Source organism: Colobus angolensis, unplaced genomic scaffold, assembly GCF_000951035.1.
Source record: "Colobus angolensis palliatus isolate OR3802 unplaced genomic scaffold, Cang.pa_1.0 Scaffold13, whole genome shotgun sequence".
Lineage (NCBI taxonomy): Eukaryota > Metazoa > Chordata > Mammalia > Primates > Cercopithecidae > Colobus > Colobus angolensis.
This window is the reverse complement of record NW_012114252.1, coordinates 19,415,881-19,440,090: the sequence shown is the minus strand read 5'-3', so window position 1 is coordinate 19,440,090 and position 24,210 is coordinate 19,415,881. Positions and strand designations below refer to the sequence as shown.

At 37.3% G+C, this 24,210-nt stretch overlaps 1 protein-coding gene across 1 annotated transcript in view; it reads right to left on the bottom strand.

Annotated features, from left to right (window-relative positions):
* Positions 1-24,210, bottom strand: part of MYO16 (myosin XVI) — a 653,675-nt gene that overhangs the window by 255,837 nt on the left and 373,628 nt on the right. Inside the window, exons 18-20 of the mRNA XM_011933947.1 lie at positions 22,816-22,933; positions 21,978-22,049; positions 19,598-19,739 (exon numbers count right to left, since the gene is read on the bottom strand). Of these exons, the coding sequence (XP_011789337.1) occupies positions 19,598-19,739; positions 21,978-22,049; positions 22,816-22,933 (332 nt within the window). The remainder of the gene's footprint in view (positions 1-19,597; positions 19,740-21,977; positions 22,050-22,815; positions 22,934-24,210) is intronic.

Genomic DNA, 24,210 nt, shown 5'->3' with positions numbered 1-24,210 from the left:
AACTAAACCTGGCTACTCTTTATCTTACGTTCAAAGCTTTTCAGTCCATTGGACTGTGTGCTGTTTCAAGAGAATGTACAACTCTCTTTTGGACCAGAGGCACTCCCTTTCTTGAATTTTAAAATTTGTTTCATAGAAATCTTGAATGAATATCCCACAGAATGTTCTCTGGGAAACACTGTTCTGGGGCCAATCACTTTCTTCCTCCCACAGTTCTCACGTGAGATTCAGATGGAGAAATGCATTGGTAAGAGACAAGGAGGAAGACAGGAGAGAGAAAGAGAAGACTAGAGAGATGAAATCAATGGTACAGAAGGGATTTGTTTCCAGAAATATAATTTTGATTTTACTCTGCATGGTATATTTATTTTGTACTTCAGACCAATTAGAGAATTACAATCTACCTTTCTTGTTTTGACTTAGTCTTTGGCCTTAGAGCGCACACATATTATCAATAAAAAGTTCAAATATTACTGGCAGTTGGGAGATGGATATCAATTGAAAAGGTTTTTTTTTTTTTTTTAATTAAAAATGAAAGACAGTGTGGCACTAAATCATTCCAATTTTAGCCATCCCAATCAGAAAATTGCCTGTGTCTTGGAGTGCTATAATGTATGGATTGGTCTGATGTATCCAAAATGTATTTTAAGAGCACAGGATATTTGGGTGTTACTGACAATTTCAAACTTATCCTAACTAGGAATTACATAGGTCTTAAGATCAAAAACAAGCCAAAGAGAGATGTAGGCTAAACCTCCATCTGTAGGCAGATGGGATGTGATTATCACAATTTTAGGGATGAAGAAAATTAAGATTCACAAGACATAAATGTTTAACTAAAGATTTCATTAATGTTAAGTAGCAGGCTCAGAATAGGAATCCAGATCTTTTGCTTCCTATTACCCTTTAAAAAATTAAAACCCAGTTAAGAGATAAAACTACTGTATATGCACGTAGACAAAATTTACACGCTGCATACCATTTCAACCCTGTAGCTAAGGGCTACAGTAAAAAGAGCTGTTCACTTTTTTTTTTTAACTTATCATGCTTTTATTAATGGAGTTCCTTTTTCTCCCTTAATTATCTTCCAGCCCAAACGCTCCATTTTTATTTTTTTATTTTGGTTCCTTAAAAAATAAATTGTATTGTGTATGTTAAAGTAGACAATGTGATGCTATGAGATACACATATATAGTAAACGGTTATTAGAGTGGAACTAATTAACATGTCCATCACCACACACAGTTATCCACACAACCCTACCTCATGGCAAAAGCAGGTATATTCTACTCATTGAGCAAAAATCCTGAATACAACACACTGGTATTAACCACAGTCCTCACGTCCTGTATTAGTCATTTTACTTCTTCATCCTACATATTTGCTACTTTGTATCCTTCTATCTCCATCTCCTTATTTCATTTCCTCCAGGGGCTTCTGGCTACTAAGTGTTTTACAAAGCACTTCCGGATCTTTCTGCAATCTAGTACAAGTACTAAAAATCAACAGTCTTCATTACCTGAAGGTTTGGGATTTTAATGGCCCAGAAGATGACAGACCAAAGAGTCTGAAAACACCGGGAAGGCAGATAATCTGAGAATCTCCCAAATCACTCATAAAATGGAGAGCTGTCTTTTCAGTAATGACCTTCAAATGTACATACAAAAAACGTGTGATTCCAAGTAACAGCTATGAACACTGAATTAGACACTTGTAGCAAGGCGATGTTTCTAGAAAACCAAGCACCACAAAACTCAAAACAGTAAGTAGTTATTCTTGTTCATAATTGTGTGTGTCACCTTGGGCCGCCCTGGCAGACATTAGCAGGTTCAGGATGACCTAACCCACCGGCCCCACAACTGGCCGGCTGAAGGCTGGAGCAACAGGACTGTCTGTCTCATCTTCCAGCAGGCCAGCCTGGCCTTACTCACATGGCAGTGACAGGGATCAGAGGGAGCAGAATCATGCAAGGCTTCGGAGTTGGCACACCATCATTTCTGCTGCATTCTGTTCTACAGAAAGTCACAAGGCCAGCTCGAATTCAAAGGGAAAGGAAAAAGAATTAACCTCTTACACGAGAAGCATCAAACGTATATTGTACAGGGCATGGATGCAGAGACTAATAAAAATTGGGATCACTTTTTTGCAGTGTACCACATGACACTTCTCTTGATAATGGCCTTTAAGCTAGGCTTTAATTATTGTATTAGTTCATTCATCATTTCAATGAATACATATTGAGCACCTTGATTGGGAAAGCACTGTGCTGCATTCTGGAGATCCAGATAGAAAGGAATAGAGGATAGCCTCGCCTGTGGAGGCATGTCCATATTCACATAGATTTAACTCTCGTAATAATTTCATTTGAAATAAAGAAATTACCTATATTTTAAAGGGTATTTTAGAAAACACTTAAGCTTTAAAACTAATCTTTTTTCTCACTGTTTTGATGGTCATCAACGTGGGAGGCATTTTTGCAAAGACTCAGGCTTTTAAGTCTCACATACCACGGTGCATATCCCAAGCCCACCATTTCCTGGCTGTGTGACTTGGGCCATTTACTTAACTTCTCTGAGTTCCAGTTTCTTTATCTGTAAAAGGGAGACAAGAATGCCAACCTCATAGCTAATGTCAGTGTAAACTGTAATAATCAGCAGCTCCAAGCCTGTCTCATTTACAGGTAATATTGAAAAAATAATAACCACAACAATCGTACCTTCACAACTTCTCACACCTGCACACATAAAGACGGCAGGCTTGGAAAATGTATTTTCCACTAGACAGTATGTGAAGAGAGAATAGTTCAAAGTTTGAGACTGACAAAAACTGAAAATGTCCTTTAGTTGCAAAGCACATCCTCCTTAATTAGAAAATTACATTCGAAAAAGGCAAACGATATTTAACTAGTGGTAGTGACATTTCCTTCCCGGTGTTTTTTTCGGGGACAGACAGGGTCACAGAGAGCCAAAAAGGGACATTCTGCTCTCCTTTCTGTACGGCACTGCAGTGTTATTTATTCTGGCAGAACTGCCACTGTGCTCAAATGACAGGCACAGAGAGCATAATAAACAAAGATTCGGCTAACTCTATTGAGCAGGACAGTTATCAGGGGTTGAAAAGAGGCCAAATGCATTTCCCCAGTTAGAAATGAAACGAGAGAGCAGGAATAGCTAACAGTGCAATGAATTTTTTCCTTTATATAAAATATACAAGCTTTAGCCTCTGCACTCTTGGCTCAAGAAAGAGCTAGCAAAACAAAACGCTAAAAGGATTTTATTGGCCTTTTAAATCATTGTATTTCATATACATTTTGTTATTAAAACTATGTGGCTCTCAATATTTGTAAATAACCTATTAGTCATTAACAGAAAGGAAAAAAAAACTACTCTTTAATATTAAAAATGACATATTCTCCTAGATCTGATAAATCTATTTTCCTCTCCATCTCCTGAAAACATGTACTTAACACAAAATACATAGTTCTTCATTGGGTCAATAAGCTGCACTATTCTTGAAGCAATTTATCATAGATATCATGATTAATATTTAAATTTAACCACTATTTTGTCTACAGCATACTTTCCTAAAAATAATGAGTGATAAATTTTTAACCATTATGTTGCACTTATTATCTGATAATTTAAAATTATTTTTAAGTATTATAATCTGTACGATACTTTGGTAAAACCCCAATACTTTTCTATTCCTGTAGATTCTTCTATTTGAAAATAAAAATGGTCTCACAAAGTAATGCAAAAACAAATGCACAATTGCAGAGAAAAGGTTTTTAGCTCTTTAGGAAATCATTATACATATGGGTATTTTGGTAAGGAAATGGAGCAGAAGGGGGATTATTTAGAAAGCAGGTTTGTCTCAGATATTTGCTAAATTGTATAGTTTGGGTTGTCATGGTAATAAGCAACGTGATTTAAATAAGTCTACACAGAAATAGAAGTCACTCATACTATATTCATAAGAATCAAAGAAATCTTATTATTTAATGGTTAAAAAAAAAAATACATATGCCCAGTTTGGATGAAGAAGGGAAAAACATGGTATGTTAAAGTTATTTTTCTGACAAACTGATTGTTATTTTATCTCTGAAAGAACATAAAGACAAAATATTTAGAACTAAACAACAAAGGCAGCACTACAGATAAAACTTCTGGGATACACTAAGAGGTATTTAGGAGATGATACTTTATAGACTCAGGGTAAAAAAAAAAATTTATTGGAAACTATGAAATAAATATTCAGCTCATGAATTCAGGAAAAAAAATCACCCAAAAAGTCAACATTTAAAGAAAGGAAAAAGAATGATATAATAAAACTACAGAAAATGTATTTTTGAAACTTCAGAAATTAATTAAACAAAATAACATAAAAGTGAAAATGACAACAACACAAAAATATGATTCTTGAAAATAATTCGTAGAGGCAGATTCTTGAGCAAGAATTATCAATGATGTTGGGGACAATGCACAATCAAACAGTATCAGGAATGTAAATGTCAAACTACAGTTGAAATAGAGATTAAAAGATTACTAAACAAAGCTAGTTATGATTTAGCTAGTGAATAAATTAAAAGTATCAAAGCAGACAAAATTCCAGAAAATACATGTGACTCAAAAAAGAAAGAAAATAATCTGAAACTGTAATATACACTGTAAAATAATCAGTACCCAAAAGACAACTCTCCTTTCAAATGCTCAGAAGATTTTAGGGAGATTTCACCAGACATTAAAGGAGTATATGATCTTCATTCAGTACAAACTGTTTTAGAGAGAAAAAACAGAGAGAGAAAGAAAAGAGAAAGCTAACTAACCTACTTTTTCATGTACATTTGATAGCAAAAGATGGCATAAGAAGAAAAACAAAAGAATCTCATCTCACGAATGAAAATAAATGCAAACGTAAATAAAGACTAGAAAGTAGAATATAGTATATTATGAGCAAACAGGGTTTGCAGTATAAATGAAGAATGATTCAATGTCAAAAAATAAACATCAATGCAATTTATAACATGAACAAAGAAAAGACAGAAATTGCTATGATCTTCCTAATAAATAAAGAAAACCATTAGAAAATATTTGTATCCAACCATGATTGAAAACACTAGGCAGAGGTTATTTACAAATGTAGTACTTAATGGCAAATATTCAGTTGCCATTATTTTGGAAACTAAACAATAAGATCCATTAACATCACAAATTTTCCACAAGTATTGGCAGTGCTAGCCAATGTGATAAAATAAGAAGAGGTAAGATACATGAAGAAAAAAAGATAATTATGATCATTTACATAAGAAATGATAAGAAACTAATAAGAAAAGTCGGCAGGATTTCTACATATAAGATCAACATAAGAAATTCAAGGTTCAGTATTCCAATAAATTAATACATAATAGAATAGAACTCATTATAGCCACACACAAAAAAAATTCATAGAAAAAGAAATAAAGGTGTGCATAAAATTGACAGAAAAAAAATCAAATATTATTTAAGGAATACAATAATAAATGTTGAAATATATTTGTGGAAGAAAAAAATCAATAGCCTAAATAGTGTAATTTTTCCCATATTAATCTATAAATTAATTTCTAGTCAACATCCCAGAAGAATTATTTTATGGATAGAGTCAAACTGATTATAAAATTAGTATGTGAAAATAAAGACCCCAAAATAACCAAAACACATAAGAAAAATAGAACTTACGAGAAGTAATTAAAGCAATATATCATTGATACGGTTTTAGTAAAATAGATTAAAAATCTAGAGAGGGGTAAAGAAACATTGCTAATAAACAGGAAAGGAATCATCGAATATTTAACTAAAAATAAAAACCTGATCAACTCCTTACATACACAATAATTTTCTTGCTGTGCTGAAAATCTAAAGGTTTTTTAAAAAAAATGTAAGATGACCTTGTGGTAGGAACAGAATGTCTACGATAAGGCCTAAAGCTGGAGCATGGTATATGATTGCATAAAGCCCAGTGAACATCCGTGGGCATGCGCCAGGGTGCAGGGCACAACTTGCTTTGCCAGAAGATGTCGACTTCGCTTGCAATCAAGAAAATGCAAATAATCGCTCTCCTTGCAATTCCGCCACTAAATATACACCTCGGGGAAAATTCTAAACATATATCTCAAGAGACAAGTATGAGGATACAGCACTGCTTGCAACTGAGAAAAAAATGAAAGACTTCAGTATCCATCAACAGTGAAATAGACGAGTATACTGAGATTTCTTCATCCACAGGTAGTGCAGCAGTTAAAAAGAATAAACTAGGTCTCGAGGTATCAATATAGTTAAATTCCAAAAACCATATGAATTTAGCAAAGGATGTACAGAATAAAATATACTGTAGGATAGCATTTCTGTAATTCTTAATTACTCACAATGTTATATATTTGTTATGAAAATACAATGGCTAGAGAAAATAAAATGTGGAAGATTACATGTATTTGATAATATTGTTGTCTCTGGGGAGGGAAAGAGAAAAATGTATCATATAGGAAAACAAAAGGGACCCTGGCTTTTAGTGGTGCTCATCTACGTCTTTTATGATAACTAAAATCTGAAGCAAAAGTTGAAAAATGTTAATAGTATTAATTCAAGGTAGTAGGTAAATGGGTGGCTTGCCTGGATTCCTTTTGTACTCTGCTTGACTACTGAATTTTTCCCAAAAAGATAACATAATAAAAGACGCTTTTACGCATGAAATAGACAAAGAAAAGTCTGGAAAAGTCTATTTTTATTTTCTCACAAATGCACAGGAACTGTTATTTTATAATGCATTTGAAAATTACAAACATAAATTCATTTATTACGAATTAAGTACTTTCATTGTAACTGATAAAGTAATGAATAAAATATATTTTATACCAACATTCAATTACTAATAAATGGATTGTCTAGATTTTGGGATCTTATCTTTCTTACATATATCCTTCTGATTTGTAATTATCACCAACGAGTTTGAATCTTGATAAGCATTTCAATAAAATGATTGATATAAGGGGAAAAAGTAGAAACATACACAAAAACACATTTGGTTTTAATCAGATTCATTTATCTGTGTTCAATCCTCGCTTCAGAAGCAAGTTTCAATTTTTTCCCAGTTTTTGTCCTGTTAAATGAGATTATATCTCCTGTCCTTTTCCAAATGTTTAATAGCAATTGATAAAATGTAGATCACATCAGAGAGAAAGAGAAAGAGAAAAAACTTCACTTACGAGGTGTTAAATATGTCATATGGTCAGATGTTTTCCTGGGAACATTAATTTCCAATATTATTATCAAAAAGTGAAAATATGTAATTTCTGGAAGTTTTCTTATTACTCTGCAGTTTCTAGACGTTTTCTTATTACTCTGCTTTCCTACCATCTAGTCCACCGTTTAGATTAAGTTTTTAAATTTATTTCATGCTCAGAACACTGAGAAACATTGCATATTCTCTCTTACCATGATTCCTGGAATGTTAAGGGCAAATTGTATGTGGGTTGACAAAAAATACTTACTTTTAATATGTCTCTGCTTTATAATGAATAGCCTCTGATCCCACCTCACTCCATACTACTAACAATTACTATAGATTATCTAGTTAACGACATGGATAGTCCCAAAGGGCGGAAAACACTTAAATGTGAAGTTAGGTGATGCTTATCATACAAGTTCCATTTCACATGGAGGGTGGAAGGCATACACATTCTAAAAAATCATGTTGCTTATTTTCATTAAAATATTTCCCAACCACCTGCCTCAAAAAGGAGGGTGCACTTAGGCTTCTGGTAGAGGAAATAATGGCAAGCCTTCATCTAAAGCAAAGGAGACGTGTCCATAAGCAAGCATGGCTGGGGAAACGAGGTGTTTTTGCCCTTGTGAGATTTTCCAAAATGGAAAATTCCCTCATCATACCTGAGATGCTCCCGACGGCTGCCTCCCTTGAAAGAGATTAATTTTCAAAGTTTTAACTCAAAGATTTAACTTGCCCAGTTGACCTCAATTACTTGCAAAATACTATTTATGCTTTGTAAGAACAATTAAGTGCTCGTATGGCTACATTCCAGTCCTTTTAAAAAGTCATAAATTTCACCTGGTTTTTTTGTTTTTGTTTTTTTTTTATAAAAAACCTCTTTGTTGAATAATTTGAGAATAAAATAATCACAAGCATTTACCCATAGAGCCCCAAGCATCCACACACCTGACTACATTTGGGGGCCTATGCATCCAGCAAAACATGAGAAAATGGTGAACCCCTGAAGACTACAATAGTGGCCTTTCTAATAAAAAAAATAGTATCCCAAAGCTTAAAGCATATTGATATATCTCGGCCGGGTGCGGTGGCTCAAGCCTGTAATCCCAGCACTTTGGGAGGCCGAGACGGGCGGATCACGAGGTCAGGAGATCGAGACCATCCTGGCTAACACGACGAAACCCCGTCTCTACTAAAAAATACAAAAAATTACCCGGGCGTGGTGGCGGGCGCCTGTAGTCCCAGCTACTCGGGACGCTGAGGCAGGAGAATGGCGTAAACCCGGGAGGCGGAGCTTGCAGTGAGCTGAGATCCGGCCACTGCACTCCAGCCCGGGCGACAGAGCGAGACTCCGTCTCCAAAAAATAAAAATTAAAAATTAAAAAATAAAAAAATTAAAAAAATAAAAAAAATAAAAATAAAAAAAAGATATATCTCCAACTGCCATTGTACTTAGCAAGCATACCAAGGATTCTACAGTAAAGATGAGTAATTTTTCTGCAGAAGTAATGGCAACCCACCCTGCATAAAAAGCAAATAAATAAAGGCATGAATAAACCTATAAGATGAAATTTGAAAACAGTCATGAGAAGCTAGGTAGTCTTCATAAGTGATCTATACAAATAGTATAGATGTAAACTGTAATCCAAAAAGTATTTTAATAGCTTGCTTACAGTGCAGCTGAAAGATGTTCCTTCCTTAGCTCCATCTTCAGGCTCAGAGAACATTTTGTAAACAAAGCTCTGGTTTACCAAGATCCTTGAGAAATACTCTCTTAGAGCTGAAAATCGAATCCACTAAAAATAATCTTACAAAATAGGCTTAACATGCTTAGTGTCATTTTACTGTTTTAAAAATTATGTTATCCATCTATTAGGAGGTATCTCAGAATATATTTTTAAAGTCACAAATTTTACCTAAAATATAAAAATAGAATTCTTCAATTTACAAAAACACAACAACAAAATCATTATACAAAAGACTTAACCTTAAAAATCCTCAAGAACTATAAGGAGACTCTGAACAACATTGAGGATATTAATCCAGAATGTATTAATTTTCTAATCAATAAACTAAGAAATTATTATAACCCAATTATATGGTTTTCTGGGGGAGGAGGAACAATGAATTCCCAGAAGTTATGTGGAAAACTGTATTTATGTGTGTGTGCGTGTTTGTGTGTGTGTGTGTTTATGGCATTCGCTGAATTCTCACATTAGACTTTGACCTAGAAGAGGCTGAGATACACTATAAAGTTTCATAAGTATATTAAGTGCTACCTGATTGTATCAATCAGAGACATATGAAATCATAGAAAACTCTATCACTTAATGTGATCAGCAAGAAATATTCTCTTATATTTGAAATCCTTGGATACCCAAAAAGCACATTAAGATACACCTATACCTATTAAAAACCAATAGTATACAAACTGAATTCTTAGTAGAACAAAACCAAAGTGTAGAATTAGGAAATGAGAATGTAAGCCAATTTAACTTAATCCACTTAAACCAATTAATTCACCTCACTTTCACAGCATCAAGGTAAAGATCAGCCTTTTCTGTCATTCGGTTAGACAGTCTTCAGACCAAACATGGATTATCCAAAATGCCACTGGGAGGGTTTTTTTTTTTTTTTTTTTTTAAACCAGCCAGCAGAATTCTTCAAAGCTATAATTATGTTTTCTCTATATGGAATATTTTTCCCTCTAATTAAGTAAAGATAACAAGTCTCACCTAATGAGGAAGTACAATTTTTCTGAAGAATATTAAATTGCTTGTTACAATCTTATTAGTGCAGATTCTCTATGTTCATTTAGACACTAACAGTCTCCTAAGTGTTGTCAGATGCTAGGGATGAATGTACTCACCTAATACACTGATATCACCTTCAATTTACATCATACTGGATGTGTTCTTTTTTCTCTTTTCTGAGCGGAGTCATCAGTTTTGAGACCCTGGGAAGCTGTGATTCACGGTCAATATTGCCACCTTCTATAGATCACCTCAGTCAGACTTGGGGACACGGGGGCACTGTTGTGAATGTGCTGATGAAAATCTGGATCTCTAGGAAATCTCACATTGGCTTAAAAATCATTTCCCTTATTATCAAAATATGTGAATTTAGAAATGTGGTAAGATGCAAAAATTATCCTGCTAATGATTTCAGGAATTGAATCACTGGATTAACATGTGAATTAAACAAATAATAACCTTAAGAGAAAATGACTTCCATTTCTCTTTGAAACATTTTCTCTTTTTCATTGGTATAGAATCTGTTCCATACTTCCTTCTGTTATTTAAACCCATAATACAATTATACTGGGTAGCAAAGAGAAGGTTTAATAGTTCGAGAAATTTCACAAGTGATATATTTTCAAAAGCCTTCATTCTTTTCCTCCATAATCAATTTCACCTTGTGAAACAAAAAAACTAAGCCTCCAGTTACTGGAATGGGAACCCCTTGCTTCTTGGTGAAAGACATGGCCACTTTTATACTTACATCCTTGAGCCTTCATTCCTGTTTCATTCTCCCACCTGCTCCCAGACACTCCATGGGATCCCCATTTCTACAGAGCACCTGTCCCCTGTTCCCAATATCTCCCCCACCTCAGCATGCCAGTTCCTTAGTTCAGGCACTGCGTGAGCCCTTGTCCACTGGCAGGACCTTGTGTTGTTCCAAATCCTATTTTTCTTGAAAAAATAAAAATAAAAATAAAATAAACACACACACACACACACACACACACCCCTACCATTTAGGAAATATCACTGTTTCTAATCCATGTGGATCTTATTTTTGCAATACTAAAAAACCACAAACCACTCTTGACCCTAGACAGGCATGTTACAAACATGTCAGACCTGTGACCTAAGAGAAAGAGTGGCAGTTGAGCAATGCAAATCCATGATCCTTGCTTACCACAAGGCAAACCCGAGCAAAACACTAAAAAACATCACCCCATCTCTAATAGTGTTCTATGAATCCTGATATTTCTATTTCCAAAGAACAAAATATCTCCTTTATCTCCTACTCTGTGAAACAAAAAGATCACGAGTGAAATGTAAAAGGAAAACCGGGATATATCTTGGGCGTCCACCACATGAGTCATCTGCATTGTTTTCAACAACTCTCCCCTTCTCCATAAATAAGCTAATATAAACTAAGATGCTTTCTTACCAGCCACAGCCATCACTATATATACACACACACACACACACAGGTAAAATACACACACACACACACATATACACACACACATACATATATGTATGTATATATTTTGAGACAGGGTCTCAGTCTGTCATCCAGGCTGCAGTGCAGGGAGGCAATCAAGACTCACTGCAGCCTCACTATCTTGGGCTGAAGCAATTCTCCCACCCCAGTCTCCCAAGTAGCTGGGACCACAGGTGTGTGCCACCACACCTGGCTAACTTTTTGTATTTTTGGGGGGAGTGGGGTAGAGATGGGGTTTCACTATGTTGCCTAGCATGGTCTCAAACGCCTAAGTGATCCACCCACCTCAGCCTTCCAAAATGCTGGGAGTACAGGCCTGAGCCACCACGCCTAGCCCCATCACTATTGTCATTACAACAACCATTCCCGTTGTGTCAGATACTCTGATAACAACTTAATATGCACCACCTCATTTAACCTTCAAATAACCCTGAAAAATAAACAAGTTCTTGCAACCTGGTTGTCAAAGAAACAGGCCTGGATAACCAAATAACTAATTCATGAGAAATGAATGCAATTAATCGTAATGTTTTTAAATGTTTATGTTTAGGTCAACTAAAATACTGTAAGAATGTAATACAAGAATTCATAAGAAACCAAAGGCTCAGTGAAACAAATGATCTCCATATATATGTTAGAAGCTCAACACACACCATTTTATTCAGAACTTATGTTGAAATAAGTGATAGGTTTTGATGTTTGAAGACATTTGGAGAACTCTCCAAAGTTTCTACAACCCTGTACTTGCCTAGACTTCTGTTTGCTTGTAAAACCCCGAAGAAGGATTCGAATGAGGAAAAACAATAATTTTAAATTTAACATTGTGAATTCAACCTTAGGGATATAAGTGCTGCATTATAAAACAGGCCGAATTTTAGACATTGCAAAAATGATTGATCTTTTTTTAAAACAGTTATTTTTCATTATACTTTAGTAGCTCCGATCATGTATCTCATTTTAGAATCCTATGGATGATATCCTTTATAAAAATTAAACACTCTTTAGATCATGGTCTTTGTTTATAGAAAATGAGCAACTGGAGTGTGTTCAACTCCTCAAGGCACTTCCCATTCTCTAGCCTCTCTCTACCTTCAACCCCAAGAATTCCTGTCTAAGAGGCACACTTGGGAAAGTGTGGGGCCTCAACCTATTAGCCAGGTGAACCTGAGTCTAAAGGGCTGCCATGGACCATGGAAGGGGGTGGGAGCAACCAGTACACACATGGATGCTGTTGCGGGAAGTCAGGGAGCCCAAAGGGAGGAAACGGCTGAAGCCATGGCAGAAGAACATAAATTGTGAAGATTTCATGGACATTTATCCCTGCCCCAATCAATATTCTTGTGATTTCCTATGCCTGTCTGTACTTTAATCTCTTAATCCCATCATCTTCGAAAGCTGAGGGTGAATGTTGCCTCAGGACCCTGTGATGATTGCGTTAACTGCACAAATTGTTTGTAGGGCACGTGTGTTTGAACAACATGAAATCTGGGCACCTTATGAACAGGATAACAGCGATGTTCAGGGAACAAGGGAAATAACCTTAAAGTCTGGCTGCCTGTGGGCCGGAAAGGACAGAGCCATATTTCTCTTATTACCGAAAACAGGTAAGAGAAGTATCACTGAATTTTTTCCCCAGTAAGGAATATTAATAATTAACAGCCCTGGGAAAAGAATGCATTCCCAAAGGAGGCCTCTGAAATGGCTGCTCTGGGAGTGTCTGCCTTATGTAGATGTAGATAGGGATGAAACATGCCCTAGTCTCCTGCAGTGCCCCCAGGCTTGCCAGGATTAGGAAATTCCAGCCTGGCAAATTCTAGTCAGACCGGTTCTCTGCTCTTGAACCTTGTTTATCAATGACAATGCGTGCACAGCTGGACATGGAAGTTCATTAGTGATTCTCGTTTCGCCCTGACCTTGTGATCTCGCCCTGACCTCCTGCCTTGTGATCTTTTGTCGCCCTTGAAGCATGTGATCTCTGTGACCCACACCCTATCCGTACACTCCCTCCCTTTTGAAAATTGCTGATAAAAACTTGCTGGTTTTACAGCTCAGGGGGCATCACGGAACCTGCTGATGTGTGATGTCTCCCCTGGACACCCAGCTTTAAAATTTTTCTCTTTTGTACTCTTTCCCTTTATTGCTCAAACCAGACGACACTTAGGGAAAATAGAAAAAGGACCCAAATGAATATCAGGGGCGTGTTCCCCCAAAAGATGCATTTTGCACATCTTCAGGATCACAGGGAAAGGAATCCTAGTGATGAAATTTATGAGGATTTGAAGAGAAAGGGTCAGTGATAGCCATCTTAGTGGCCAGGAAAGCCTTAAGATGTCAATCAGCAAACCAACAAATCCCTCACCTACTTGTTCCTGTCCCCATTTTACCCTGACACTGGGGTGCAGCAGCCCACCTCACACCCTTCCCAGGAGGCTGACAGCTGCCCCTAGAGGCCTCACCTGTGGGAGACGGAGGGGAACTCTCACCTTTGAACATACTTAATTTCTGCTCCAATGCTGGCTATTTCGGGATTAAAGGGTCCATAGAACTGTGATTTATTTAAAAGTGACCAGAAAAATCTTGGGACCTGATTAAGTTTTATATCAGAGTCAGAAAAATATTACCTCCATTGAATAAATGTTAAAGGGAGGTGGGACATAAGAAAATACATTTTCATTATACCACAAGTCGTTCTTTTTAAATAGTGTTACACCAAAACAAGTGAGAATAGCTTCATATAATGTTTAATTTGGTTACACTGAAACACGTGTAAGGCAACTCAGTTTGAAAAGTTGTGAACAATTCTACACATTTCTGGCAGCCACCATAATATTAGCCATAACGCTGCCCTGTCAGATGAACAGTAATTTCAGCGTGTTTCCCCAGCTATCTGGTTCAAAGGTTTGCAATTTTCTTAAGCAAAAGAATGGCAAATACTTAGTGGAAGCCTTTCAATATTACATTAGAAACAGCCAGCTAGTATCACAAAATGGAAAAGGGTTTCTTCAGGAACGAGGCAAAATAGACCATGAAAGAGTAGAAGTGTTAAGAAAATTCTACGCCAAATCCTCTCTATCTCACAAGGTATGTTCTTAAGTTGATGCTCCAAATCACAGTGGTGAAACCCTGGGTAGAAACCTATTCAGAGGTATAGAAAAAAAAAATCTTTAACAATCCACAGTTCTCAATGTGATTGCTGTAACTGGGCAGAGAGGTGATTGAGCTCTTTTGGGAAGCCATACGATGCTGCTATTTGCCGCTCAAATGTGCTAACACGGTAGAAGGAACCCTGGCAACCTCACAATTCCTAAAAAGAAGGAGCAGAGCAGAGCTTTGGTCTGAGTGGAATTCATGAAACACCTGAGGGGAGGTGATGCCTCCTTGGGGAGAATGGCTGTTATCTGTGGGAAGAGAGGGCCACAAGCCTTTGGATCCACTGGGGGAAAAGTGGACAGTGAGGACAAGGGAATGGAAGATCCATGGCATCCCTGTTCATCGGTGGGTGCCAATTTTCTACACGTGAAATTATGGGAATCTACGTATAGGTTCTCCAAATGGTTTAAACAAGGACTTTGTTAATACCTTCGATGGTCATTGGGTATCAGCTGACAATTCACAGAGGTGTGGAGGCCAAACAATTCTAGAAAACTCAAAACAAACTTAACAACTTTATTAGTTTTTCTTTAGAAATAATTTGATGTAATTTAAGATTATATTTTCATTGCTAAATATGATCAATTTAATGTGAACTGATGGCAAGTTATGAATAAACTACACGGGTCTTCCATATGTCTAGTGGCCAGACAAGTTCCGGTCTATGCTCTCGAAAACACTAGAGAACAACAACAACAAAAGACCCAGCTCACTCAAAAGGGGAGTCTCAGAGCCTACATACCTTTGTGCATTAGACTGTCCCTCAATCTTTCAAGTTTATGGACTCACATGTGCTAGGTAGAGATGCTTATTCATAGTCTTGAGGTTTTCTTACAGGAAAAGGAAGCCCCTTTAGCTGTAAGTCTCTTGGCTTCTGGAAGACCGACTTATTCCCTTAGAGTCTAGGATGAAGCCTGGACAAGGAGAGCTCAGGGCAGGCTTCCTGCACTTGCGGGGAGCACGTCACGGCCTCTGCTCCTCCAAGCTCTAAGAGGGCACTGGCCACTTCAGGGCTTACTGGAACTGGTGGGTAAGTCAATCTGAGTCCAGGGCGCAGCAGGCAGACACAACTGGTTCACTGTATAAACGGCATCTTCTCATGTCTGCTGTGTCACTCCTCAAATTGCTATTTTGACTCCCAAATGTCTTACTCCACTGTCTTTTTTTTTTCTTGAGAAGCAGTTTTGCTCTTGTTGCCCAGGTGGGAGTGCAGTGGCACGATCTTGGCTCACTACAACCTCCACCTCCCAGATTCAAGTGATTCTCCTGCCTCAGCCTACCGAGTAGCTGGGACTACAGGGATGCACCACCACGCCTGGCTAATTTTTTATATTTTTGTATTTTTAGTAGAGATGGGGTTTCGCCATGTTGGTCAGCCTGGTCTTGAACTCCCGACCTCAGGTGATCCAGCCCCATTGGCCTCCCAAACTGCTGGGATTACAGGCATGAGCCACTGTGCCTGGCCTCTTACTACATTGCCTTATTCCTCAATCAATTAAGAATCAGAGATGAAAATGGGTGCTATTAAGTAATCCCCCCTGCCCCCATCTAAAGACCATGATGGCACTGAGTAAAGCTGAGCACATGAGTGTCTGATGCAGCAAGAGTGTATGAGAGGCAAAGACACGGTGAGGAGAGCACAGGTACTGCTGTAAGAGGCTGATGCCCTGTCTGTGTGCGGGAGATCAAGGTGGAGTGGATTGGAAACTGTGCTTGCATTACTGGGGACTGTAACCATGAATTTTGTAATAATGACATTGGCATACACATTTAAATGATATGCAATATCCTTTATTTTAGAAGTCATAAAATTATAGTTTAGAAAAAGAAATGCCTCAGAAAATGATGAAAATAGTAAGCCTTTGGTTTTTACACGAGTTTCTCCAGAGGAAGAGCACTGGAAGAAGATGTGAGGAAGCAGACTGTGGTCACAACCGTGAGCTGTGCTTCACATTTTCCTAGAGTCACCGTTTTACAATAAAACGTATTGTTTTTAGCTATTTAACAACATTTCTTCCCAAGGTAATTTATATGCACACACTTGGTGAACAACAAAGTTTTAAGAAAATACAGGGCACTATATTATAGCTATTTTTTATTACTGCTATTATTCTTTTACCTGTTTGGACCAAATTATTTTCAGCTAAGCCTAATAAATAAAACTTCAGTGTGTTTCAATATTTAAAGTACCACTACGTGTGGCCCTCAGTGGTCCCCAGCCCGCAGGGTCCGGGCCAAGCACTGCACAGCAGCCAGGCTCGCAGAGGATAACACCGCAGTAGGCAGCCACACGTAATCATAGACTGGATTCTGATTTGGCAAATGTGGCAAACGCTTCTGCTCATTTTAGTTAATCCCATCAACCTCACCTTCAAGATACCCAGGGTTTTTGTTTAGAAGTGAAACCTATTTGGATCCAGGTAGAGAAAGTAGAATTATTTTAATATGCTATATGATTAATATTGCACCTGTTTTACTGTAATCCAAGAAATGAATCCATCCTGTAACAAATAGACATTTACCTGCTTTAATTTCACTCATTTTCCCTTTATACCTTGTTAGAGTAAATTGTAGTGATATGTATTCTCTCTTGCCAAATTTACAAATATAAATATACACACACACACATATAGTCAGTATACATGTCTGTGTACTGTATGTATATATACATGTCTGTATGAAAAGTATGTCTATTCTATCACAAGGTGTATTTACTGTGTGTGTGTGTGTGTGTATATATATGGTAATATATACATATATACTGTGAAAAATATGTCTATTCTATCACAATCAATGTGCTCTACAACTTCGACTGTAAGGATATTATTTATTTATATAATCTTTTTTGATATGACTATACTTCAAAAACACTGGGGACTGGTAAACAACAAGAGCCTATTCTAAGGTTATCTAACTTTTTGAGACTTTTCTGTGACTTAGGAAATGGGCCTATAAATCTGCAAAACCATAAGCTTTCCATGAATTCAAATGAATTAGAAATACTGCAAATATAACCTTTTCTTGCATTATTTGGGGTTTTAAATTCAGGTTTGGGTGACTCACGGGAGAAATAGAGAAGAAAACACGGGAGTTATGACTCAAATGAGAATACTGTCTCTTAGCAGTCAAACTTCTAATATGTTGATTCACCTCTAATTTCCAACGAATCCCTGTCCTCATTCATATGCTTAGTAATAAATTTTAAAAGATAAGACCATCCTTATAAATGTACACATTGCCACAGTGGCAATATTCCCATGAAAAGACAAATAATGTGCTTTCCACGGTTTATGATTGTAGTTTTCTTCCGGGTGTGTGTTTGTAGCAAAAACTGTAGACCATTATGTAAGTATTTCCAATTATATAAATTTAACACTCTGTAAAATGTAAATGTCAAATGAAAATTTTCTAGAAGTTTCTATGCACAGCTGGACTTATATATTCATTTTTTCAGTGTCAACTTCAGCAGAGCTGTCAATAATTTTATACATAGTTAATTTGGTAGACTTAGCATATTAGTACTATTCTGTGAATCATCTATACATTAACAAATTAACTGATAACAATAATAGCAAAATCAAGAGTCCTCGTCATACTAAATACTACAATATTTCTGCTGAAATATGGTTTACACCATAGCCACTCTCAAATCACAGACTACTGAATATGCTGATCAATGTTCAGTGAGATTTGAGATGTGTACATTTTAATAAGAATTTCAGTATCCTCTTGTCTTTGAAATCTTCTGAGATGTCTATATTTATTTAAGAACTTTCCCATTAATATATATTAGTTCTAATGTTTTCCGAGAAACCTCTAAAGGCATCAGTTTTCAGAAATTTAATTTAAATTTAAGAAGTCTATATAGACGACAAAGAAATTCTCAGGTTTCATTCCAAGACAAGTACGTGAAGACTTGTGAATGTGATTGTGCTCTCAATTGTCTGCTCAAGGTCACTACTAGTGATAAGAATAACAAGAAGGTTTTCCACTGATAATATGTAATGGAGATATATAATTTTTAGATGATGAAATAGCCCTGAAAAGCTACTATTTAAGATGTTTAGAGGCCGGGCACGGTGGCTCATGCCTGTAATCCCAGCACTTTGGGAGGCCGAGGCGGGCGGATCACCTGAGGTCAGGAGTTCAAGACCAGCCTGACCAATATGGAGAAACCCCGTCTCTACTAAATATACAAAATTAGCCGGGTGTGGTGGCACATGCCCGTATTCCCAGCTACTAGGGAGGCTGAGGCAGGCGAATCCCCTGAACCCAGGAGGCGGAGGTTGCAGTGAGCCGAGATCGCACCATTGCACTCCTGCCTGGGCAGCGAGGCTGAGGCAGGCGAATCCCCTGAACCCAGGAGGCGGAGGTTGCAGTGAGCCGAGATCGCACCATTGCACTCCTGCCTGGGCAGCAAGAGTGAAACTTCATCTCAAAAAAAAAAAAAATGATTAGGGATATAAAGCCAAAATGATTACCATAGAGACGCTCTGTCACGTAATCCACAAAATAAGTGAAGAAATAAGACGAAGCATTACTGATCCAAAACACATCATGAAATTGGTTCCAAAGGAGGCATGAGCTATTCCACAAATTCCAGTGCCTTACCTGTTCTTAGAGTGTCCTCTTCCTGGATTTATAAAATTTTTATATTTATTGGTGCACAAAAGGCAACATCTACCCTCAGTCCATAAAGAATGCATTTGCATTTCTATGCACAGGAGATTATTAATTCATCAGTGTAAGTGGGAGGGTACCCCAGGGAGGGGGCTTCACTTCCTAAAGAATAATCAATAAAACCCTTCAAGTCAGATTACCTTGTTAAAATAAAATATATTAATGAAGTTCAACTTGTGGGTCACCCTGTAATATGAAGCTGCTTTTGGAGTTGAGCCTTTAAGTTACTTACTACAAGTAATAACAACAGAACTTAACATCAATCAACTCCTACCTTCTCTGTTCATCTTGACTGAGGAGGCAAGAATTCATGGTATTCACCAGAAAGCTAAACAAACGACTGTACAGGGACTTGGCCAAGAGGTCTCGGAAAAACTCAGCAATCTGTATGGTATGACGTCGCATTACCATATCCCCTAAAATGGTAGAAAGAAAAGGAGGAGTGAGCACAAGGGTTCCCTCATTTAGAAGCCAACCAAAACTCCACATATCCTATTAATTCCCCACACATCCATACAATAAGTGATGTATAAAAATTATACTGATTCTAATAAATGAGAAGGTCTCTGTCAGTTATTACGCAAAACAAAAGTCATGTACGTTGCAATCTTCTTTGTTAGAATTGTTGACCACAGCATTCCACCTTTATTGTAGCTTGTGTAATTTCACCTTAGTTAGGGAAACAGTTCTTCACAGGGTGCCTCCTGGCAAGGCTTTTGATAACAACTCGCTGGTTTGGATACTGAATCATCCTAAGACATGTGGAAACGGGCTATCTGGAAAATCGGATATATTTTAAATATTTTCAAAGGCATGATCTCATTAACCAGAATGTGGGTCTGGAGTTTGGAAAGAAGATCGGGCCTTAGGTAGGAATTTCTACGTCATTCTCAAAGACACAGTGATTGAACTCTTGAATGACAGGTCTGTGGAAGAGACTAGAATAGAGATGGGGCCAAGGAAAAAAGAGCAAGAGTTGTTTGGCATTGAGCCTATCCCATCACTGTTGCAGGAGGGCTGAGTGTAAATGGGAGCCTAGAATTCATATTCTATGGCCTTGGCCAAACTTGCTGACCACTGCATCTCAGGCAAAGAAAGAGACTAGAAACAGGGCGGGGTCCACGTGCAACGCAGGTGGAAGCGTTTTCAGTCTGTTAGAAGCACAGGTAAGGAAGGATATCTACTGATACTGGCAGAAAATGTAGTCAGAGAGCTACAAGTTCAAGGTCATCGAGATGGAACAACACAAGGCGAAGGGGCAGTGAAAGTGGGTGTGGCCATTTATGACACTGTGAAATTTAGGTTCCTAGAGCCATGTGACTGAGGAGTGCAGATGGGTCACCCACAGGGTGGTGAGGGCGGTGTAAGCAGAGGAGATCATAGACACTAATGGGGAGCTCAATGTTTCTCAAAAGAAGGTGCGAAGAACAATGTCTTCAAGATGCTTAGTGTGGCGGGAGGCAAGGGTGCCAGTGGGGCCTCCCAAGCTGCCTAAAGTGACGAGCTGGTCTATCTTCGAAAGACTGTTGGCCTTATTCCTGAAATGCCTATTGCATTTCAGAAAGATTATTTCAGAAGTAGTGTGGAAGGAGGGCAAGTTGAGATAAGGCCAGATAAAAGAGGAATCAGGAGTGTCTAGCTGTAATGCAGGGAAAGAATGATAAATTCAGCAGTGCTGATGACAATGAAGGGTAAGAAGTAGGAATGGGAGATATTCATGGCGTCTGACCTGTGAATGGAGGAGTTGGAAGAGAAAGAGCTATCAAGGATAACTTTTAGGCAACTGAGTGAACAATAGGGAGATTCATTAAGTTTGGGGACATTCTGAGAGTAGGAGTGAGGCAGGAATCATGACTCACCTACCTAAATACCTGCAAGTAGGCCCAAAAGGCCATAAAGGAAGAATAGCAGAGATCTAGAGAAAAAAGTTTAGAGGAATGGTGAGTTCTCACAATCACAACAAAGAGGAAAATCAGAAGGCCATCATTTAGAGTGAGTACTTGAAGACATGTGGGAAAGCCACTCTCTTGGTTCACTGAGTAGAGATGCATGTAGCACAGACGTTAGGCATGTCGTCTGGGAGTCAGACAGCGCTAGATTCTAATTCCAGACATGTCACTTACTAGCGATTTGAGGTTCAAAGTTATTTAACTTATTTGAATTTTAGTTTTCCCCTCTGTTAAAATGGAAATAGTAATGCCCACATCAGAGCAATCTTTGAGAATTCAAACACTACAATTTTTATAGGACTTGGCACAATGCCTATCAGTTTATAAATGCCCAATAAATGACAGCTATTCTAACCAATGAGGTAGCAGGAAAAGGTTGGTCCTTCATTGAAGAGTGCAGCATGGCACCATACATGCAAATGGATCCAATATTTTATTTGAAGAAACCCTGTTGGATTGATGGTTTTGTTTTTCTAAGATGACAGATTATCTAGAAAGGGTGACTGGTTAGGCAAAATGGTCTCTCAGGGGTATAAAGAGTCTAAACTATAGTCACATCAAATGACCAGACAGGCTCAAAATGCTTTTCTCATTTGACCTTAAATTCATAGAAATAGTTTCACTAAGTGGGGACAGGTCAAACTGTATTTAATTTTCATATTTGATTCTAAATTGCACAAAGATGTTAGGGTATAAAAAAATTACCTTTAAAATATTGAATATCAGTTGTTAAGGCAGATGCCAACTCATCTGTTGATACTTGTAACATTCCAGCCACTAAAATTAAATCAGCATTATACACATAAAGTTAGCATATATTTTGATTCCAAGAACATTGAATTTTATGGCTATAACTGATAAGTCTTACATAGGCACATTACAAAACATGAGTATTTTAAAAAGTCATTACTACTGTAATTGTCAAATTCAACCAGAGAAACATCTTAGAGTACTCAAAATATTCATGAGTTCTTACAGTTCTGTGCATGAAATCGCAGAGGATCTTTTTCCTCCCTGTCCTGACAGATGGTATGGAATTGTTTTTTTCCAGGTTCCAGGTTAAATCTCTTTGATATAGGTGAAGATATGTTGTTTATTGACAATCTGTGGTTTTAAGGTATTTTTTTAAAATCTGGGAGCGACTAAAGAGGCAACTTCAAGGAGAGAGATTCTTGGCAAGATCTTTTCTTGGCAAGAATTACATTCTGTTTAAAATGTTTAGCTAATAACATGCCCCCAAAATACACTGGGTGGTGGGGTGAAGGGTACTTAGAACAATATAAACAAACACAAGTATGTGCTAAAGAATCAGTGTTGTTAACATGGTGCACAGAATGAGAACAAAAAAGTACATCTTGCTATTCATTTCCACAACAGATTATAAGAAAAAACAAAGTAGACAATTTTCCCAGCTCACTGAATTCTACTTATACAGGAAAGGGTTTACGCCAACAGGCTTTTCTGTACTATGTCGCCATCTACTGGTAGATCCACAAAATCGCACATCAATGTGGTGAATGTCAGAAGGTCATGTTCCACTGACCTTGTTCCAGGAGCTGGAGGTCAGAAACGAAGGCGGAGTTCCCCTCAGTCAGGGCAGTAAACCGAATGTCTCCAAGGTGCAATATTGCTGCTAGAATTACAAATAGATTCTCCACCTCCTATGCGTTTTACAAACAGAGACAATGAATAGGGTGCTTAGAAGAAAGAATAAAAGGCAAAATGTTTAAATATCTAAAAGTTAGTTACAAAAATGATGACCCTGTTAATGAGGTTGTGAGTTTGCAGATCCCAAGTGTTTGCTATGGCAAGAAAACTACTAGTCTCTACCTCAACATCAAAACCTCATAATTCAAAGCATAGTTTCTCTAAATCAATGTTTCTGTTCCTGAAATATAAGAGAGTCAGGAAATAATATTCTGATATAAATTAACAGCTTGTAGATAATCGTCATAACAAAAATGAATAATTGTGTGCCGTGGGTTTGACTGGCTGGACTTCACTTGTAAGGTTAGACTTACTCCCCCTCCTCTCCAGGCTCACGTTGGATGCTATTTAGACTTTGCAGTTGCTGTGGCCGCTTCATTCAAGAACCTACATTATAGTGTTCATTTCTTTGCTATCTCTCTTATGAGATAAATTAACATGATGATTACAAAATTGTTTACTTCTCCAGGAAAAACTAAAGGAGGCGTAATGAAAATCACCGTGCCTAGACTCACAAAATGCTCATTGTTTTTTAAGGTATTTTAAGGAAAACAGAAAAAAAAATGGATGTTGGCAAGAGCTATCTTTGAGCAGAGGGTAGCAGGAAGTAAGAGAGTGCTGAAAGAGAATCTGGAACGCTGCATAAAAAAATAACTGAGACCTTAAATTTGATTTTGGATAGTCATTTTTTGGCAAGAATGAAAACTCAAGAAAAAGCTGCAAGTTAAACTGTACTTCTCTAGAATGTCAGATATTTAGCATGACGATATCAATAGTAAAATAGGTTGAGCCCTGTGAAGGGCGAGTGGCATAGCCTGTTCCGTTCTCAGTCTCCTAATCTGTAATTTGAGAACAAACCTCCTTCCATAACTACTGTGGGAGCTGTTCTAAGAACAATGCTGATGTGCTTTATAAATATACAGTGGAAACAATACACTTCTTGAGACTTCCGCAATTTTCTCCAGAGCCTGTAGTTTTCATAATAAGGTAAGATTTTACCAATTTTAAAATGAGGGCATTGAAAAGAATGATCTCTAATTTTCAGGTATAATAATATTTTATGAAGGTGATATACATATAAAAATGTTTTCGGTTAATCCCTAAATCATAGATTTGTTTTTCAAATTTAATTTACTTATGCTGTATAAAATGGCATTATTCAAGCCTCTCAAACTACTTAACTACTTGCCAACTTATTTTTTTTTCCTTTTTTTTTTTTTTTTTTTTTTTT